Consider the following 17797-nt stretch of genomic DNA (forward strand, 5'->3'; position numbering starts at 1 on the left):
GTACAGCTACTGCCAGGCACCGGGGTTACACGGCAGGGCGCTAAGCAGTTTGCCAGCCGACTGACGAAGACCGTTAGAAAAAATCATCAGCTTTAGGAATCAATTAACCTAAATGTTAATTAATGTCAAGGCTATAGCAGAAAAAAGGGAGATGGAAGGCGGGTGTCCTGGGCATGTGGAAGGAAAACTAGGAAGAGGAGGAGGGTGGGTAAGAGAGGGACTGAGAGAGAAAGGGGATGGGCAAATAAGGGAAACAAGGAGCGAATGCGGTTGATGGCAGAGAGAAGTTGGCACAGTGCCATCCATTCAGTGGTAGCACCAAGGCGGACTTCTGTTCGCTCTCTAGGGTACTAGGGTAGATGGCTAGATGTAGCCTGGGAGACAGAATGGTCTTGTCGACATTTTGGTAGCGTCACATGCTTCGAGTTTTTCTTTTATCTTGTTTTTTTTGTTGGTTTCTTTTTTTTAATGGATGGGGGCTGTCTTACAGATATCAAAAGTTGAAGTGAAGATACGGACATACATCATCCTTACTTCAATACCGCCTTGGAGGACAAGTAAACATCTGCTGACAAAGACATCAAGATGCAACCTACACCTGAAGAAACTTGTGAGCTGCCATCAGATGGATTTTCCTGCATGGCACCATGATGGAAGCACTAGGATGGATGTCAGGCATTCCAAAATACAAAAATCTGAGAGTCAAAGATTAGACGTAAGACAGGAATTGAACCGACAGTGATGAGCGCCACATGTACAAGTACTGGAAATGCCGGTGGGACTATATGGGATTAATTAAAGCGATGGAAATTCTACGACAAAAACAACAGAAAGTTGATGTTTTGTTGTTCTAGTGATTACAGGGGGGTGTGGCAGTGGCACAAAAGGAAGCTCCTCCCACTCACTCCTTCTTGCTCTGTCTCTAACCATCTGAGCCACAGCTCTGTGTGCCAGGCAGCCAGCCAGCCATCTGGGCAGGAGACACTATGCCAACTCTTTCGTTAGCAGTAAAGGATGTACCCTTGGATTATACGGGCGATGACAAACACCATTTTCATCTCACAGGCATTTATGGACCTGGGTTGAAGTCATTGGTTTTGGAGGCTGCCCAAGGAGCAATTATTTGGCACTTGCGGGTCTCAAGTGGTGTGCCAGCGGGAATGCGATGGCATCACATAGCACGAAAACTGGTGAAGACTGACGGAGATATACCACAATTAAGCCAAATCAACACAATCGGACGCCCTTTACGTATCAGTTGCCAAAAACAAAAGAGAAAAGAACAAACAAGAGACATTACAGCATCTGATATGACTAATTAGGGCAAAATTTGCTTCGTTAATTAGGCTGACACTCTCAATCAAAGGAACGAATTAAATGATCAACAAAAGAAGCATTAACGGGGATAAAGCAACAACAATAAACAAGATGAAGCAAGACAAAAGCGGCGAACTGACCAACTATTAGTAGAGGGTGGGAAGCGAGTTCCGCTTCTTGTGCCAACTCCCTTCCCCCTACCCCTCATTTTCCCCAGTGTAAACTGCCATTTCTTATTGCACTGGCTGGCAGCCACACTGAACATCTACCAGAGGCAGTGCTGCAACAGACGCTGCCAGTCTGCCAATCATTTGCGTGCCTGCCTACAAGAGGAGGAGGGGGGAAGAATGGACCTGAGGGACTTTGCCTGAAGCTCAATGGCAGCTGTTTACAATGTCACAGACACAAAAGGGAGACAAAAAATGCAAACACGAGGATGCATACTAATGAACTGCCAAAACAAATTATAATCAACGGACAGATGGGAATTAATTAACTTTTTTTTCCCTCTATTTTAACTTGTGCTGATCCAAACTAATCACACAGTATGTGTGATTAGTTTGGATCACTGGAGCAGAACATTTTTAAAAATTCATATAAAGATCAGAATTTTGTCCATCTGCGGCAATCCAAAGAATAGCAGAGAGGAATTCAGACATTCATGTGCAATTTATCTACGTTCACAGAAGTCATCATGGACTTGAATTCCTATAGGTTCAGTAAAGTATCCAGCAGCATGAGAGCCAAGTGAGAGAGGTGGCACGGACACAACAAAAACCTAGTGGAATGGGTACAGGAGGCACAGGAACAAGGAGGCATCCTGAGTTCAGGAGACACTGAGGGGGAGGTGCTGGCCTGCCTGCAACCAAACTGGGGGTAGTGAGGCCGTGGGAACTCATTACGTCCTCCACCCCCACACCCCACATCTACACGACTTTTTTGCCCCCATCTTGCCAACCATCCAAAAGAACTGAACAAACTCCACCCTTTCAGGATTTTCGCTCCTGCGCTAAACTACCATAAACAGATGCAACGCAGACCTACCAACCGGCTTGAGTTGCGGTTCGGGGTATTCTCAGGGTCCAGAGGAACGTTTTTGTGGTTCCCTCAAGGTCTGCTGGCATCGGGCACGGAGCCAAGGATGGGCATCGCTGCAAAGACACACAACGGAGGCTTTCATTAAGTTCGTTTTCATTGTTAATATGCACAGTCGGAATTAAAACAGTAATTAGCAACGCAAGGATTTGTATCCACTGGCATTCAACAATACGTGTTTAAATTTTTTTTCTACTGGATTTCTTTGGACAAGAAGCATGGTTGTGCAATATGAATAATTAAGGAAGTCATCCAAAGGGAGGGATTATAACATCTTTGTGCTTGCTACCAAACCTTGGCACTACCAAGATGTCTGAATCTGGTTGTACCACCACTGAGGAGGGACCGCATGAAAGATGGCATCTTTTTGGGCATCTGAATTGTGATCATCGCGATCGCAACAAATACTATTAAGAAATTAATTTGTAATTGGTGCCGTATTTTTTTTTTTTCACATTCATTGCGGGAAAACGTGGATATTCTAATCTTTCGGAGCTAATGAACTTTGGATAATCACCCTTTTATTTAATTCCATGGGGGATGTTAATTGTGCAGCGTCTTCATTACACAAATGGATTACAAAAAAAAAAAGAGGGCTTGCACGAGAGAGCAGAATGGAATGGGGGGTGGAGTGTGTGTGCATGTGTGTGTGTGTGTGAGCGAGAGAGAGAGAGAGGGAAAGCAAGAACGGGGATATTTTTCTTCCTTCGTTATATGCCAGTAGTCAAATAATGCCACAGTACTTACAAACAAGCAGAGAAAAGCTCCTGCATTGCCAGTGATGTTCATGTGCTTCCTCTTGGAAAACCTGCTCTCTTTGCTCTCTGCCTGCTCTCCAGAGCACCAACTCTCCCATATGAAGACATCTGCCTTTCCTGGCTCTGGATCTTACAAAACTGGAGCGAGAGGAATCCTTCCTGGAATCTAACTTCTCTCGAACTGGATATTACTTGTGTTATTCAGATGATTAGTGCATTAACAGCATTGATCTTTATTAGAGTGGCGTTGGCGCCTGGTCGAAGCGGAATGCAGAGGAGACAACAGACACTGTGGCGGGCACTGGCTAATGTCCTCTGTGCTTAATCATCCTACAGCAGAATGGTTTTATGCATATTTCATTTGCATATCATTAAATCGCTAAGGCATACGGGCAAATGGCAGCGGAGAGCGAGGGACTGGAAACAGAAAAGCATAAAATATAGAGGAAAAAAAGCGACTCATTATGCGATGACAATCTTCAAAGCTGTGTGCCTGATTTCTGGCAACCTGCCAATTCGTTTAATTCAACATTAATTAAAAAAGTCAGCGCGCTCAACCTTTCCGACACGGATTAATTGAGCACCTTACAATCTGTGCAAGGAGCCATTCACATACAGTGAATATGTGTTCACGTAGAACTAATGTTTGTGGAATTGTAAATGGAAAATAAATTAGATTATTATTGCAATTTCAGACTTTCGGATGAAATATTTGTACGTGACCAGCTAAATCATGAATACTAAAAAAAATACTTGAATGAAAAATTCACTGTTTATTTTGTAGAATTTATGTACAGGTTTTAAATGTTGTGGTACATTGCAGGTGACCGTTACCAGGCTGGCTACAGGCTGGCTACAGGCTGAGGAACTGAGGACTTAAAACCTTTTTATTTTATGGGAGTAACTGAGGCATTTCTGTTCTATGTCTTTTCCCATGCTCGTCCTACTCAAGACAACACAAAGTGTTTCATTTTATTCCTCACATAAACATTACCCAAAATAAACCCCATAACAAAACCCAAACTCTGGTTTAGGACCAGGCCGATTATATTTGGATTAATTAGAGTTAAATAACCCCCACCCCGCCTCCCACACACACATACACACACAAACACAGAGGACATACTGTAAGATGAAACAAATTTCCAACTTTTATGAATTTGCAGAACAAAAAAAACACAGCATTGAAAGTTTTTGAAGAGAGACGCAGTGACCCACTTAAGCACTGTAAGAGTTCCAATAGGTTTGTTCTGCCTCTTCTTTAATTAATCTAATTTCAAAATTTAAAAAAAAAGTGACAATATCAAAGGAGACTGCATAAAGCTTCTTTCGTAAGAAATCTTCCAAAGGAATCATTTCAAAAAGAAGATATGGATTAATGTGACATTATGGCAAACCATTAAAAAATAAAGAATGAAGCCAAGTTTAAAATTCAGTTTTTTACTGCACAAAATCAGCTCTCATAAAAACAATAACCCCGTGAGGTAAAGCATTAGCAGCGCAGAAAACAATTCAGCAGTAAAATTTTACTCCACAGAGACCTGTGTATCTAATTGCGGATCTCTTTTCCAGACATCCTTGCTTAATTCTTCCCCTATGCAAGGCAAATCCCCCCCAAGCCAGAATATTCAAATGAAGTGAGCTTCACGCCTCACACAATTAGCCATGTTTAGTAATTTGAGAAATGATTGCCGCAGGTGCAAAGAGGAGGGGCAACATAGACGGGGGTAGCAGGCTGGCAGGGGAAACCCAGTGAAGTGGGTGGGTACAAGGCTGGCGCTTTGTAACCATGGCACATGCAGATGTCGCTGTAGTTCTTCCAAAAGCCTCTACCAACCGAGCGGGAGGGAGGTAACGAGGAACTCGTTTGGCATCACACACCTCCACCATGCGTTTCTAAGGAGGAGTGTTAGAGTGCAAGGCTGGTGGAGTGTGGGAAAGAGGCTGGCAGCCAGTGCCAGAGGTGCTGACGTGGGTGAGACCAGGGTTAAGGGAGATCCTGCCCTGCATAAGGGAATGTGCATGCAAATAACTATGGTGGAGCGTAGGAAAGGTTTAGCACCACCACTGAGGTGTCTGTGAATTTCCAAGCCTGTCATAAGATGTAGACATTATGCAGAGTGCTGATATTAATATGCATGTGGGCCCTCTTTATTATGCAGCTCAGCGTGAGGTAATATTGCTGGGCTGTTCTGCCATGCTTTGGCTACTGTCTGAGAATGTTATCTCTCACTGAACAAACACAGCCCTTATTTCCTCGCCCTCCTGTGAAAATGTTTAATTATCGATGATATCCACAGAGGTCAATTTGAAAAGGAAATTCTGACTCTCAAATGACAAGCTCCACCATTGACAGGGAGAAAACTGACAACGGCAGATATGTCAGTAGGATGATGATTTCTATATGTTATCAATGTCATTTCATGGCCCCTTCACCAAAAGCCTAAAAAAAATACATATATTGAATAAGACTGGTATTTGTGGACAATATCCCATGCACATTCTGTATCTGTTTTTTTGAAATACTTTGGAAATTTTGACAAAAGATTATATATCTTTAGGTCTGTACTTAATAAATAAAATAATCAAGATGTTTCCTATATTATTTTATAAAAAATTGTTGTACCTGAAACTCAGCAAACTCTGTCTGTAAATTAAGGGTCTTCACTAGAATTAAAAATGACATTAAGTCTGTTTACATTAAATCTGTTTCATCCACTGTGGTGCATCACCTGTTTACTTTCTAAATGCAGCACAATATTCTCTTGACGAAGCTTTTTCTTTTTAAATTTTTGTTACAGTAATTATTAGGGTAAATTCTGTTAAGAAAATATTACATTAAAAACATATGACTGAATTAGTGTATCAATCCCCTTAGTCCCCAGAATTTATTTGCAAATATTCTCCAGCAGAAAATATCAGCAGGTGTCTCTACAACCTACAGTACAGGTAGGCTCCATGATAGTTCACACAGACAGGTTTCTGCTCCACCTCATTTCTTGCACTAATAAGTCAGCTGTATACCACACTGGGTCAGTGTAACCTCACCTTAGCATTTGCACAGCCATGATGCCTCACCTTTTGGCTTATCACACAGACATAGAGTTGGTAGGAATGAACCCCTCCTGCAGTGAAATCCAAGCGTCTACTGTACATGCATGCCTGAGCCAACTAAATCTGACACATGCCAAGAATCAAATACACATGCAGATTCTCACTGAGCCAAACGGTGAAGCAGCACTATCCCTTTAACCACCATCTTGTCTGGGGTCTGCAGATTAATTGGTTCCTGGTAATTCTATCAGATTAGTATTAATACGCCGTCACTGGGGCAATCGAGGTGACCCACTGTATCTAGCTGGCTCGCCATAAACTAGTGTGAAGGTCAACTGTCAATCAGCCTACACAATATGATAATCAGTCTCTAAAGTCAGCATGGGGATGCCATTAACACCAGCAGTAATGGCTGATGAAAGAACTGTCATAACGGCAAGCCTCAAGGGATGAATGCTTATGGATTGGCTGGGAGTGGAGAGAAAGAGGAGAAGGACACTCAGCCATAGAGTGAATGTGCAAATTGTAAAATCTTGTTTTTTTTACAGGTGCGACTGTGGCACTGCACATTAGCAACACCTTTTAGCCAAGAGCGCTATTAAACTAGCATGAGAATGCTTAACAGCACTTTACTGTCATCTTATTTCTTTAATTCATAACAATTTAATGTGAAAACTTAATGCCTTCTTTTTTCAGTGAAACTACAAGGGTAAAATGACCTTGCACTTGAAGGACATGTTCAGTAGGAAGTTGACTGTGAACGCACTCCTCTAACAGAGAAGTCCTTAAAGCATACTATGGAGAGATAAAGATGTACCATCAGAGTGTGACTATTCTGCCTGGTCTATTGAGAAGCTGCTGCCTGTTTGCCTGTTTCAGTGAGGGTAGACTTGACTGCCCATGAGAAACCCACTGTATACTGAATAGAGTAGGCCATCCTAGGGGATATAGCCACTAAATACCCCTCCTGAGTCCTGCATGCTCACTGTATATGTCTATGTGACTGTTGGCATGTGGACGATTTACTACCTATGCAATAGAAAGCGACAAAATATATGAGAGGCCTGCCATGGCACCCTTTCCAGGTTAGAGCTTAACAATGGAGAAAGGGAAAGGAAGCTAGGGCGAGGGAGGACAAGACAGACAGAGAGAGGGGGAGGGAGAATGTGAAAGAGAGTGCAGGAGATGAGACAGTGTGAAAGAAATGGTGTGTCTGTGCTGTGTCCCACAGGGCCTGAACTGGGCAGCTGGCAAGGGAGCCATTACATGCGTGTCTCTGACAGCTCACTCTCTCATTACGCCAGCAGACAGTTAACACCACCACTCATACACCCAGCTTTGTAATGCAGACTATATCATCACCCACCACACACTTAAATAGTTACAGTGGCTGCTGTAATATACTGTACATTAAACGGAGCAACTAAAAAAGCATGCTACTTTACATTTCAACCCTTTAGAGCCACTTTAAGTCAAGACCATAGCTGATGACTTTGCCTTAGTTAAGTCAGGTGATGATGTCTTTTGAGACAAACTTTACATTGGCATACGATATGTTTAATGACTTTAACATCCATCCATCCATCCATCATCTGTACACATTATATGTACGCCGCTTAATCCTCTGCAGGGTCGCGGGGGGGCTGGAGCCTATCCCAGCTGACTTAGGGCGAAGGCAGGGGATACCCTGGACAGGTCGCCAGTCTATCGCAGACAAACAACCACACTCTCATTCACACCTACGGACAATTTAGAATGATCAAGTATGTTTTTGGACTGTGGGAGGAAGCCGGAGTACCCGGTGAAAACCCACGCTTGCACAGGGAGAACATACAAACTCCACACAGAAAGATCCCAGGCGTCCCAACCGGGACGCGAACCGGCGATCTTCTAGCTGTGAGGCAGCAGTGCTAGCCACTGTGCAGCCCTGACTTTAACATTTTCATTTCAAATTAAGACAGAAAATAAAAACTGAACCCACATTTTAAATAAATTTAAAAAATGTAGGGTTGTTGATTTAGTGTTACATAGCTGCTGCAAGGAAATGCTGACAACCAAGCCAGAGGGAAGGGCGTGCATCTCCAGGGGTAGGAGATACAGCAGCAAGACCAAATCACAGAGCTCAAATGATCTATCTGAACAGAACAGAACATTAAAAAAACAGTCAGTCAAATGACAATTCATCAGAAGCAGCAGGTAGCATGAGGTACAGTGAATAAGACGACATGTGTGAGACACTTTTGACAAAGCCAAATGTTGCAATTTGTCATAAAACCTTCCTATAAAGCCTTTTTGAATGTGCACACATGGTTGCATTTTATTTAGCTAGGAGTAAAATGCTCCTTGAAGTCCACTTCTCATGGAGTTTTCATCACCTTGTCATTAGTAGAGTCTCCCTCCTTCCACCTTTCCTGCGTCTTTAACCCCAGTTTTCTTCTATCCATTGATCTGTCTGTAAGAGAATATGCTGATTTTACTTGGCTCATACCCATTACTCCCCTGGCTCTCTCTGCTTTGATAGCATCTTCCTGATGCATGATGGCTGCCAAGATGATCTCCCAGACCACAGCGTGCTGGAGAGACCGCTACAGTACGACGTAGAACTGGATGTTTCTTGTCACATACGGTCATACTGATCTAATAATACTACGTCCTTCTGAAACACTATGAGCCTAGCCTGTGACACTGAGAACCTCTAGAAATGATATGTTACTCACCATTTACAGTACTGTCAGGAGACAACCTGTCTGGTTGAAATTTCCCCTGCAACACCCACTCAAAAGGAGCTGAGGCTGTGAATGTGGTGAGAAAAAGGCAAGGTGCATTCATAAGAATAGAGCTAGGCAAGCACACATGAACATGACCTCTGCTGGATGTTGAAGAATTCTGCTGCCTCCACATTTTACTGCTAAAGGGCAATGACAGACTTAATTGGACAGAAAAACACATTTCTTCAAGAATTTTTGGCAAATCCTCCGGTGAGGGCTGCTCACGAGAAGGAGCCAACTTTGTATTTGCAAAACAAGAAGACTGGGCTATAGGTATTATTCAGCTCATTGATACAAAATGTTAGTATAACAAATCAAACAATTTCTGCATGGAGCTGTCCCTGACCAACCTCAAGTCTTTCAAAACATGCTAAACAAATATACATTTAACACAAGGTGGCCAAACATCAAAATTGAGAGAAAAAAATAAAATCCTCACAAAATGAGGGCACGTTAAAGCTAGCTGCATCAACACAACACATCACACAAGTTTGGGTAGTCTGCTGCCCATTGTGTGTTTAGACTGCAAGTTTGCATGCATTCCTACTGTTAATAAGTTGGCGAGGACTGCACAGCGGTTTAGATGTTCAATCTTATTTGAATCGAGTTTTTTTCTGTCCATGTAACTCATCAGACTGGTCCGAGTAGAGAAACATCTATTTCACTGTCCACTCCATACATATGTCAGCAAAGCAAAGGGAGGATAGAAAGAATAAAATTACTGCGAGGCCCTTGTTTAAAAATGACTGACACAAGTGGTTTGTAATAAGGACCTTGAGACACATTTTCATTTTTCATTTTCCCACAAACCAAAGAAATAAAGGCAGTGTTTTCAGTGCAAATCAGGAGAATTACCATGATCACGGCCAGAACAAAAGAAGGAAATGGGCCTTTTAGGGTTAACAGCTTTTAATACCTATTACTTCTTAGAACTTTTTATAGATGCGTCTTCTTCGTGTGTGTCGACTCTGTGGTGCACAAAAAATATTATCCAATCTCTGCAGGAACTGAAAAGCCAGATTTCCCACAACCAAAGCACTTTGGTAATGTTGGGTTTGTGAGAGTACTATGGTTTTGCCTGCCTACCATCACACTAGTCACAGTGAAGAGGTTGTGGAGGGTCAGACAGAAAAGAGAAGGTCAAGGAATATGAAAAGGGGACATCAGAGTGATGATGGGCAAGGTTAAGAGGGTAAGAGTGGAGTGAAACAAAGTAAAAATGGGAGGAATCTGACGGTGAGATAGTAACAATATGGGAGATATAAAATGATCAAAAGTAAAAATTAATTTAAACTGGGTTATAGAGCAGCAGACTGTTAATACATGTATCACATGAGCTTCATGCCATTTTTAATAAATACATCCTTCTGCAAGGATCTAGATATAAGACACAAGGCACAAAAGCTTTAACTGAAGCACTAAGAGCTGGATGGGAAACAATATGAGAGTCTTAAGTCAAGAATAACAGGCATGCTGAATGTGTCATGATAAAACAGGCATGCTGAATGTGTCATGATAAAACAGGCATGCTGAATGTGTCATGATAAAACAATCAATCAATCTTTATTTGCATAGCACCAATTCACAACAAAAGTCATCTCATGACACTTATAGATATATGCTAAAAAAAGGAAAAGGAAAACTAGGCAAAGCCAATGTTTTTGATGTACTGTGATTGATTTGCCTGCTCCAACAACACTTAATGGCAGAATATACTTGTAGTGTGGCAGAGAGAGTTGTAAGGGTGGACTCAAGTACAAACTCAATGGAAAATGGAAACACTGGGTCAAGGGCAGAAGAGAAGAGCATAACAAATGGAGGCACATAAGAGTGATGTAGACCAGGACGCCACAGAGACATATTTGCCAGGATCGACTGTAATTGAAGTTGCAGTGAGAACAGAATGAGAAAAATTAACAAGACAAACATGGAGAAGACACGGAACTAAGATAAGAAAGAGTAAACAGATACATCTAAACACTCTTGAAATAAACTAGCTGTCTTCTACTTGGTGAGAAAAGACACTCTGAAGTACAACAGTGACAGGAAACGATGATATCCCCGGAGGCCAAAAACTGTGGTTACTTTGAACAAGTATTCGTGTCAGAATATATATTTGTGATACTACATATCTATATCTATCTCTCTCTCTTTATAGATATATATATAAAAATATATATGTGTAGATATAGAGATAGATATATCTATCTATCAAGATATGTATTTATATATTTCTCATATATATAGACACACAAATATATATATATGATTGTGTGTATATATATATATATATATACACATTGTGATTGTGTGTATATATATACACACAATATATATATATATATACACATACATATATAGATAGATAGATAGATAGATAGATAGATAGATAGATAGATAGATAGATAGATAGATAGATAGATAGATAGATAGATAGATAGATAGATAGATAGATAGATACACACACAAATATATACATATATACATACACACACAAGGTATACATGCATCACTTGAAAGCCCGAGCCCCAAGAAGGCTTCCAAGTACAATCAGAAAAATAAACATACTATTTATTATTAATCAATTAAGAGATAATGATATTTACACAAACATTTAATTATTGGAGCCATGGGTCTTCTCATTACACATCAAAATGCCTTTCACACAGAGACACTTTACCTGTCAACCACAAGTTTAGCTACTAATGGCTTCAATTTTGTGCCCTGTTGTTGTGCATGCTGGCTAAATGGAATTGCCTACTGGCACATCTAAATGTAAATAAAACATTTTTGTGAATAACATTTGTCCACAACCATAACAGAATATCAGGGCTGGGCTGATGTGCCAATCTTGATACTGTCACAATACTTGGGTGCTAATTCAATATGCATTCCAATTCAATATGCATTGTCATTCTACAAGTATTGACCATGAAAAAAAGATAAATATAAAAGCTTGGTTGACTAAAAAGTCACCAGTGCAGTGAAACAATATATTTCAATGGGAATTTTAATTACACAAGACCCCAAGCATCTTTTGTGCACAAATGTTCAAAAAGTTTTCGAATGTTGCATATCAATCAAACAAAATATATGCCGATATCAATCAATACATCTGTGATATATCACTCGGGCTATATGTAATGTACAGGTGGGCCTAAACGGCCAAATACATTTCCATTTCAACACAACAAAAACACATACTCAAGTGTCTTGTGAGAAAACATCAACTCCTTGCAAGATTAATTTACGGACACGAGCTAGATGATTTGTTAAAAGCACCTAAGACCCATTATCACATTACATCATTCAATAGTGGCCCCACTGCAAATATTAAACCAAAACAAGGGCCTTTGATACAGAACTCTTCTTTATACCCTCCCTACAAGGTCCTGGACTAAATTGGATTTTCCCAGCACTGTTTCGTAATTTGAAACATCCATCATTTATTATTAAAGAAAAGAAATAAAGGGAATAAAAGAAAGCACTGCGTTTGGCAGCATCAGGAAGCCCCGTGCTAAACCATCACCTACAATTTTGTGTTCTTCCACACCCTAACCCTTTCAAAGCAGGTATCATTTTTTTACTCTGTAAGAACAGTGACGGCAAGTCTGCTGTCTATTGTTATCTTGTCAACTAAAAATATCTTTGTAGTTATCACTGATTAATCACTGATTGCTGGAAGCAGTATTGGCTTACACTGATCACCAATCAAAATGTTGTTTCTTTTCTTCATAATCATAAAACCAAAAGGGAAAAATTCTGTCTCAGTCTTTGTCTTTATGCTTAAAGTACATTATCACAAAATGTTTCTTAAATGTCATTAACTTCTTCTGTTGTCACTGTTTCTATTTCATGTTCCTTTGAACAGAAACTCTCAGTTCTGTTGTGTGTTTAACTCCACAGTAAATAGCTGCGTTAGCTCCGTAAACTGTTGGCTCCTTCAGCCAGACACACTTCTCACCTGCTGCTAACAGCTATAAGCTAACTAGCTCTGTTCCTACGAATTTCAGTATGAGTTTGCAGTTCCTTCTTGGTTTAACCAAGGTGACATACTTGCAAAGTCCTGCCAGCAAGCTTTTTGTGACTGACATCCCAAACATGATAATGATCATCCCTGGCCAGAATAATGCCAACAATCAGCATCTTTCTATAAATTGGATTTAATCTTTATAGTGAGTTTGTGTTGCATTTCTGCAAAGAACCTGACTCTTTTTTTTGGACAAACTTATAAGTCAATAAAAAAAGTTGGAATGATGTATATGGTAATGGATGGTGAGGCAGCAATGCGTATGCATCTGTATGATGGATAAGTCATGTCAGACAGGACAAGGTGACAGATACACTGTTTTCAATGTCCCCTACAGAAACAGAAGGTGGTGGTGCAGCTCTCAAAGACACCCAGGAAATCCTTCATAATAAAAGCTCCTTCATGTCCTTTTATAATCCTGTTCTGTATTATCAGTGTGTTGCAGCTAAGTGTTGCAATTAGACCAGCCTTTTTCATGCAAATCAATTTGACAGCACAACAATCAGTTAGTTATGCTAGCTTCTGCTCTCTCATTCTCCCCTCTCTACTCCTTTACTCCCTTGCCCTCTCCCTCCCTTCTACCTCATTTTCTCTGGCATTTGCAGAGGTTGCTACATTTGCATTATTTATCATATAAGGTCAGAATATTCACCACTCACAGCAACAGAGTATGGTTATTAGCACATTATTACAAATGTTAAATACAAAATGCAGTCATTTGCCTCACTCATGCCCCAACACATCCCCAAAATACAACGGGATCATGCCACACTTTACCTATTCAAATCAAATGGGATGATGGAGGAGAGACCAGTTCACATCAAAAAGACACATGGAAAGTCAAGTAAACACCTCTAAGTCCTACTGTTTATCTGGTTCTCTGTGTGCAGAGTCCTGATACCAGGCATCCAGATATCAATTTACTAAAAACATGCAGGCAGCATGTAGCAGCAGGTCCCTCATATATTATGATGCATGTGCTGTTGGAAGGTTGGTCATTGAGAATATTAATAGATACCATTTGTTCATAGGAGGAGTCCCATCAAAGGCCTGCATGGACTTGGGCTAGTATGATGGATAGATGTGGCTTTATTACCATTAAAAAGTCATTTACAAGACAAATAGGGACAAGCTTTTTGAATTATGGTTACTTTATAACACACTGGACCAGGAGACAAAATTACAAACAAGCTGCCGGTTTGCAGTTTTGACGACTACTGGTTACGACAGATTTCCCCAAACACAGGATTGTTTGCATAGTCAATAGCGCAAGTGAACTGAACAAGTGTGATGGACATACAGTATACACTGAAGTCAAGACTGTAGCTTTGTTTCACATACACAGTATATCTATGTATGTGTGTTTCGCATGTGACCAGAGGGCCTTTTAGTTTCGCAGTGGTGCTGTCTCATTAACGTGCCAGCCTACTATGAAAACGATCTAAATTCATCTCTTCATCAAAGTCCTTAGTTAAGTACAGAGGCAAGATGGGGAGACAGCCCGGCAAAATCAGAAGGAAATAACTGCATGTGATCTTTTTTCTAAGGGTCAAATAAATTAAATCTGACAGAAAAAATATCGAGGGAGAATTTAAAAGAGATGAAAAAGAGCTGTGGGTGAGATAAGAGAGAGAGTATGTGTGTGTGTGAGAGAGGGGAAGGGAAAGAGGAAAAGAAACAGAAGAAGTGCTGCAGGATGGTCTGTGTGCCTTTAAACTGAAGTCTCAATCTCATGTAGTTTTGTTCCTTAAAGGGAAATCAGAGGGCTTGGCTGAGGCATTGCCTTGAAAGTCATGAATAAACATCAGATTGCCTTTCTGTGCATACATCATACATCACAAGATGACACTACCTAATGGAGGAGGATTCCTCGCCCTCCGACACATGAAAAGGCAGTGAAATTACCCACCAAACCATGCAGCCGCATGGTTCTAAAATGGACCACTGAGGGAGAGAAAGGGAGGGGCTAAGGGGGAGAAAGGAGGGGTACTGAAAAAAGGAATCTCTTAGTAAGATGGATCCCTTTGATAACCATATTGTCTACGCATTTGAGAGCCAATGTTAAAAGCAGAATAAAATATCATAAATATATACTGCAATGACCATTTACAATGGGAATTTGTTACTTTTTGTATGTCTCCAGGTCCTATTTCTAAACTCCTGTCTCTTTGCCATAAATGACACCCATCCTCCTTTTTAGGTGTGGATTCTAAAAGAACATTCAGTAGTGGATGCCATCTCAAACCAGAAGTTAAACGAAGTGAAAGAGTTTTCTCTCAGGATCCAGGGGACATAAATTGCAATTATCAGTGTGTATCAGCTCAAAGAGTGAATTTGCTACAAGGGGCAGTGGACTACCTGTAGAAAATGTCAGCACAGAGGCTAGAACAGAGGGTCAACTGATAAGAGAAGCAGCGTGGCTCACACTGTGTCACAACCCTAGAATGGACATGCGGCCAAGAGGCTGCACCTGGTTAAGAGAGTAGAGAAGGATCTCAGATGCACAATTGGGAGAGGGAACATACATGAACAGGGATGGGGGCAAGTGAACACTGACATGAAAAGATGGAGGAAGTAGAAGACTTAGCATAGTGGGATGCAGCATTGCAGAGTAGCAGGATTTTAATGTTCACCACTGTGCTGATTAATAAAATGTATTTTCAAGCAGACTGAGATTCTAAAATCTTCCACTAATTGTATTTCTAAAGAGCAAACTCCTTTTGTCATTAACACAGTAAAATGTAAAACAAATTGCAATGAATAAACCTTGAAATCATTTCTTAATATAACAAAAGACCCCTGAAGAAAAAGTCTGATAAAAATTCAGTTGGAAAACACTTGTGGTAAAATGTCCATGAATAATTTGTGGTTGGGATATGGAGAACAGACTATCATTTTGAGCTCACGCATGTCCTCCATTTCCTATCTGCAAGCGTGGGTGCATCATCTGCGGAGAGCCTAAGGCAACTATGCGCAGGACATTTCCACAGAGGATCACTTGGAAAATATCCATCAGAGGGAGATACTAATTAGTGCTTGTCCATGTGTGCATGTGTGTACGTGTATGTGTGCGCATGCCTGTCTATGTGTGTGTTGGGGCAGAGGGATGTACACCTAGCCAGGCGTGAGAGCAGTGTTGTGCAGCCGAGTGCAGTAATTTCTTTGATCATTTTTAATGGCCATTCTTTCATGTGAGGCTGCAGCTCGCACACAGCTCCCTGCAGGTGTCATCTCATTCCTTCAGTTGTGGGATTAGTATGCGGCAGGCAATAAAAAGCCAGGCCATTACACTGTGCAGCACACATACATAATCTCAACACAGTGGGATCATTACCCTTTCAAAGGATGATATCAGCTCACAGTCTGCAGAGAGACACAAAGACAGCGATAGAAGCTAAGCAAAAGAGGAAAAGGAACCAAAAGAAGACAGAAATAAAGAGGCAGCAAACCACAGTTGCCATGTGGGATGGAGAGGGTTAGAGAAAAAGCTATCAATCAGCATTGCAAATAATGGCAGACAGACAGGAAGGCAATGGATGGTTCAGTACCCTCTGAGGGATGGCATGATATGGACACAGTGGTACCTGTTGTATGTGAAAAAAGTAAACCATTCTCACTTCTACAGTACCATAGTCCTCAGATAAATTATTTATCCATTTCAGACTTACTTTCTTCTCTAACTTGCAATATGCTTGAGAAAATCCCACATATTCTGACTAGAGCCCAACCGATAAAGGGTTTTTAAGGCCAATACATATATCTGGTGATTTAAAAATCCGATATATCGGCCGATATATATATATATATTTATATTTATATATTTATTATATATATATATTTTTAAAAAAATCCATCACATGACAAAACATAAACAGCTTTCAGTAACATTAGTTATTTGTTGTTATTTATGAGTTCTCACTGAAATAATATGATAATGCAGTTGAAAAATAAACTTGTTTGTTTTACTGTCACAACAGAACAGAGGAACATCAAACTATATTCTAGGGTTTGTGGCATTCTAAACACGAGTGTTGCCAACAGGGATGATGCAGAGCAGGGATGCCCACACTTTTTTTAGCTTGCAAACTACAGTACTTTCAAAATGACCAGGTCAAAATGATCTACCTACATAAAAAATACTAAACATCTATTTATTTATACATACTGAGTATACTTTATATAACAAAATGCATAACTGATATTGAGAGAGTAATGTAACCCTTGGTATTGCACATAAAAATTGACAGCAGTAATGCACATAGGTGACAAACGGCTATCAATACTGCACACAGTTTACACACTGGGAGCTGGTGGTTGTCTCTGGTGGTGAAGTTTTTGAATGACTGAAAAATGTCCTTTTGTTAATAATGTTAATAGCTCCTCTTTTGCAGTCATATCTGTAAACACCATCCAAACAAAAATGCACAGCTGGGCTGTATCGCTGGTGTCTGTAGACTCGTCCAATTGCAGTGAGATACAATCGCAGTCTGCAATGTCTCTTCAAAGCTGCTGTGTCAAATCCTCGGCCATTACTTCACAGCGCTGTGCAACTGTACTCCTTGATAGCTGAGGAGCTTTGATTGATGATAATATTTCTAGTTTGTTTTTTAAATCCTGAAACAAGACAGCTGCTTCAACGAAGGCCTCTTTTATCATCTTAGCACTTAATATAAAGTGGAACAAACAAAACAAAGACTAAATGGAATGCCTGTCAGTCCGCACGGGGGGGAACAGCACCGACCGTGTGCACGAACTTGTGTCTGGAGGCTCCATGC

General features: G+C 40.7%; 1 protein-coding gene across 26 annotated transcripts in view; it reads right to left on the reverse strand.

Moving 5' to 3' along the window:
- The window catches only part of LOC119018006, a 138477-nt gene that overhangs the window by 106681 nt on the left and 13999 nt on the right, over window positions 1-17797 (reverse strand). For 19 of the 26 annotated variants that reach the window (XM_037095297.1, XM_037095296.1, XM_037095300.1 and 16 more), the window contains 2 exons: window positions 8942-9016; window positions 2362-2468 (listed from right to left, as the gene is read on the reverse strand). The exons of 1 other annotated variant lie outside the window; for it this stretch is intronic. In XM_037095297.1, the coding sequence (XP_036951192.1) occupies window positions 2362-2468; window positions 8942-8944 (110 nt within the window). In that variant the 5' untranslated portion in view covers window positions 8945-9016. The remainder of the gene's footprint in view (window positions 1-2361; window positions 2469-8941; window positions 9017-17797) is intronic. 6 more of the 26 variants (XM_037095315.1, XM_037095311.1, XM_037095319.1 and 3 more) reach the window with 3 other exon arrangements.

The sequence above is a fragment of the Acanthopagrus latus genome, chromosome 4 (genome assembly GCF_904848185.1).
Source record: "Acanthopagrus latus isolate v.2019 chromosome 4, fAcaLat1.1, whole genome shotgun sequence".
NCBI classification, from domain to species: Eukaryota; Metazoa; Chordata; class Actinopteri; order Spariformes; family Sparidae; genus Acanthopagrus; species Acanthopagrus latus.